The sequence below is a fragment of the Buceros rhinoceros genome, unplaced genomic scaffold (assembly GCF_000710305.1).
Source record: "Buceros rhinoceros silvestris isolate BGI_N320 unplaced genomic scaffold, ASM71030v1 scaffold18885, whole genome shotgun sequence".
Taxonomy (NCBI): domain Eukaryota; kingdom Metazoa; phylum Chordata; class Aves; order Bucerotiformes; family Bucerotidae; genus Buceros; species Buceros rhinoceros.
The window spans coordinates 6,479-10,140 of record NW_010411553.1 but is presented as its reverse complement, the minus strand read 5'-3'; the positions used below and the strand labels follow the sequence as shown (position 1 = coordinate 10,140).

The 3,662-nt window shown below is 55.8% G+C and overlaps 1 protein-coding gene across 1 annotated transcript in view; it reads right to left on the bottom strand.

The window, feature by feature from the left end:
* Positions 1-146: 146 nt before the first annotated feature.
* Positions 147-3,662, bottom strand: part of GPR137C (G protein-coupled receptor 137C) — a gene marked incomplete at its 5' end in the record, with an annotated part of 5,273 nt that continues 1,757 nt past the window's right edge. The window contains 4 exons of the mRNA XM_010136059.1: positions 147-318; positions 914-1,029; positions 1,124-1,246; positions 1,724-1,873. Coding sequence (XP_010134361.1) covers positions 147-318; positions 914-1,029; positions 1,124-1,246; positions 1,724-1,873 — 561 coding nt within the window. The remainder of the gene's footprint in view (positions 319-913; positions 1,030-1,123; positions 1,247-1,723; positions 1,874-3,662) is intronic.

Sequence of the window (3,662 nt, the reverse complement as noted above, 5' to 3'; positions counted from 1 at the left end):
TAGGCTGGGTGCCGCTCACGGCTGCGGCGAGTAGTGGAATGTTTGTGTGGATGAATTAGATGCTTCGGGGAAAAAGGGAAGAGAAAAACGGGTCACAATCCTATACACGAATGCCACTGCTGGGAAGGATGGGCCTGGCGGCCTCCTCAGTCCTGTGGCGCAGGGTACGAGCTGTGGTGGTTGTTCATCTCCGAGCCGCCCGCGGCAAAGAGCAAAGGGGCACCATCTGCCGTGGTTCCGCTGGGGTGGGGACCCACGGCGTAGCTGTCGTTCCCAGCCAGGGACCCATAGCAGCCAGAGCACTGAGGGGTGGCCGAGCTGGGAGGAGAGACAGAGAGACACCAGACAGACTCTTAGAGACGAGTGATCTGGCTGCAGTTAACCTCACTGCAGGAGAGACTGAGAGGCTGCTGCTCCCAGCACTGAGCGGGGCATCCGAGCCTGCGGAAGGCGGCTCTGACATCTGAGGAACCGGGTACAAGGAGAGGAGCACCGGGCCCTACAGCACCCGTCAGGACGGGCCAGGACCTCTGAACCCCTCACCATGCCCCCGAGCAGGGATGGGGCTGTCAGCCTTCCCCAGGCAGTTTTGCTGGGGATACCTGGCCATCTCCCTCACACCTGCAGAACTCCGTCCCAGTTGGCTCCCAGTGACCACACCCCTCCCAGAACTTCAGCACCTCCCTTCCCAGTGGAGAAACTCTGTGAGCCTCCAGTGCAGTATCTACCTCTTGGAGCTGGCTGTTTCTAATAAAAACAGCTCCTTGAGAGCTGCAGAAGGGAGCAAAATTGAGCTCTTTGCCCAAGCTGCCTCTTAGACTAAAATTTTCTCCTCAGAGCAGAAGCCAAGAGCTCTGTGGCTTCCACGCAGGGCAGCAGAATGGCAGCTCTGCCTTCCCCACGCACCACTTACCCTCCTTCCCTGGCCCCAAGCCGGGACAAGTCGTCATCGCTGTCGTAGCGCCTGGGATTGTCGAAGAAGTAGGCTCTGGAGCTGTAACTGTGACTATTGACCATCCCTGCTGGGGTCTGTTAAAGAGAAAGGAGTGAAGGTATCTCCAACAGTCTTCCCACCCCGACACCGTGGGGCTCCTCCTCCCTGTACGGGGTTACTCAAGCCTACCAAGTTCTGGCTGAGCCTCTGAGCCCGGAAGAACAGCACCACGAATGTCGTTGGCACCAGCTCCCAGAGGAAGAGGACCACTCCGAACACCACGTACTCCTCGCTGCTCACTTCCACGTGCACCTGCAGAGAGGAGTTGGAGGTCCCTGGAGAATCAGCCATCTGCACAGCTCCCAGAGCACACAGAACCAGGAATGGAGAAGTCCCTAAACTGGAAGGGTGACCCTTAACCTGGCTGCTGATGCTGGTTTTAGTGAGAGAATTCTCCTCAGTGCGCCGCCAGCTCCCTCCCCGCCCCACCGCCTCTCCCGTGCATGCAGCCACGCCTGATTAAGCATCGCTCTTCTGCTCTAGTTGACGTATTCCTCCTCTCCCCCAAAAGAAGAGTTGGCAGAGCACAACAGGGAAGCCCTCCTGGAGGAGCAGCTGATGGGGGAAGGTTCGGGTTTGCTGTGGTGGAGGGTTGCTGACAGCAGAAATCCAGCCCCTCTGGGGATCCAGCTAAACAGACCCCCTTTGCCCCTACACGTGCCCTCACAGGAAGGTGGAGTAACCACCCATCCCTTCGCTAGCTCCGGACTGGGGGTCACAGACACTTACCTTGTCTGAAAGGTTGTCCCAGCCATAGTTAAAAGGCCCAGGAACATTGTCTGGAGATATGGCCACAGCTACCAGGTTGTAACAAGCCCTCGAGGAATACAGGAGAGCGACTACAGATCCCACAAGAATAGCCTGGCAGACAGATGTTCCCTGGAACAGGAAGAAAAACCAGTTTTAATACAGACCTTCCCACAGAGCTGCGATATTTTTTCCCCCCTTAAGTGCACAAGAAGCCGCGAGGGCAGAATGACCTAGAACATTTGTGTGTCGTTGCTAAAATATTCAGAGCTCGTTAAGAGGTTCCTCATGTGAGGAGTTCAGAGCTATGCAGCCGGTGTCACCTGGGAGACGGGAACACTTGAGGCACAGGACAGTCGTTTCATCAGTCAGCTTCAAACTGGAGGGCCAGAGAGATGCTATCCCACCCACTGCCTCACTGGGGTAGCGCCCAGGAGCCCAACCAACAACTGTTAAGGAAATTGTCTTGCTGTTCCTACACCCTGAGCGGATTCTGCAGCACTTTGGCATCCCTGAGATTGAACACAACATTGGTCTAGGAAAGAAGCTCAAGTATTTGGAGTGAGGAAACTCTGGGAACAGGCAGAAAGGCCCAGCACTGCTGTGGGACAAGCAGGGCTTTGCCGAAGGGTGGTTAGATGTTGCAGGATCTCTGCCTCCCGTGCTGGTGAAGAACTTTCTCCACAGGGGTTAGAAGAGGGATAGCTACATGAGGTACCTGAAGTCACAGTACCTGCCCTTCCTGGACAACTAGCCACAGGAGAAGCCACATGGAGATCTGCAAGTGTCTCCGTTTCTTTGCTAAATACACCCATGAGACATTTTCATAGCTACTGGTTGCCACCAAGTCAGTAAGTGGGCAGAGAAACATCTCAGCAGCGGACCTGCCTTTGTGTTTAAGCAGACAATCTGCTCAGGAGGCTCATCTCATCGACCTGCTCCACTTCCAAACTACGGGTCCGTGCCAGCTGTTTTCTGAGCACTGGCCCAGGCTGCGCCCAGAGGTGGCAGCAGCCCCATGGCTGGCCCCATGGCAGGTCAGGTTGGCCCTTGGGGCTCTGAGCCCCCTGCTCTGGGTGCAGATGTCCCTGCTCCCTGCAGGGGGTTGGGCTGGGTGAGCTCTGAAGGTCCCTTCCCACCCAAGGTATTCTATGGTTATGAGGTAACATGGGTAAGCCACTGGCAGCCTCGGCACAGCTCGAGCTGCTCCTCTTCCTCTGGGAAGCCGCATTGCTCCTGTCCAAGGTGGTGATTCCAAGGCAGGGCCCTGGCCTGTTGAGAAGCACAGAGAGCAGCCTCTTGATGAGCCTGGAAACCCCTACAGAAAAACCAGAGCCCAGGCAGGCTGAGGAGCCAGCTGCCTGGTACTGTGAACTACTGCTCACCCCGTACAGCGCCTCACCTCGTGGGCTCTGAATTGTCTCTTCCCAGGTGACAAAAGCTCCTGCTCACAATCCCTGCTTGCAGAGGCCAGGGATCCAGCTCTGACTGGCTCTGGACACTAATTAACTTATTGAGTTGACCCAGCAGTGGTTTACCAACACAGTGACTTCCTCTAGTTACACGCCTGAGGCTGCCCATGGGGCCGTGCTCTTGTAGGACATGATGAGAGAACCCTGCTCTTGGGTTGAACACTCCACCCGACTGTCTGGTAAAGGTCTCCTATATTCAAATGCTGTCTCCCTTCCCTGCCTCGGAGGCATCCCCTGACTTTGTGTTGTGAAGGAGCTGCAGAAATAGGGTGGGGATGAGCAGAAGTGTTACACAAATGCTGAAAAGGTTCTTCTGCCCCAAACCTGCTGACTCAAAGCAATACAGCAAGGCTGGAAGGGCCCAGTGAGGCTGCTGCTTCCATGGAAGGTTCAAGCCATTTGACACTTGAGAATCCCAGACTGGTTTGGGTTGAAGGGACATTTTAAGG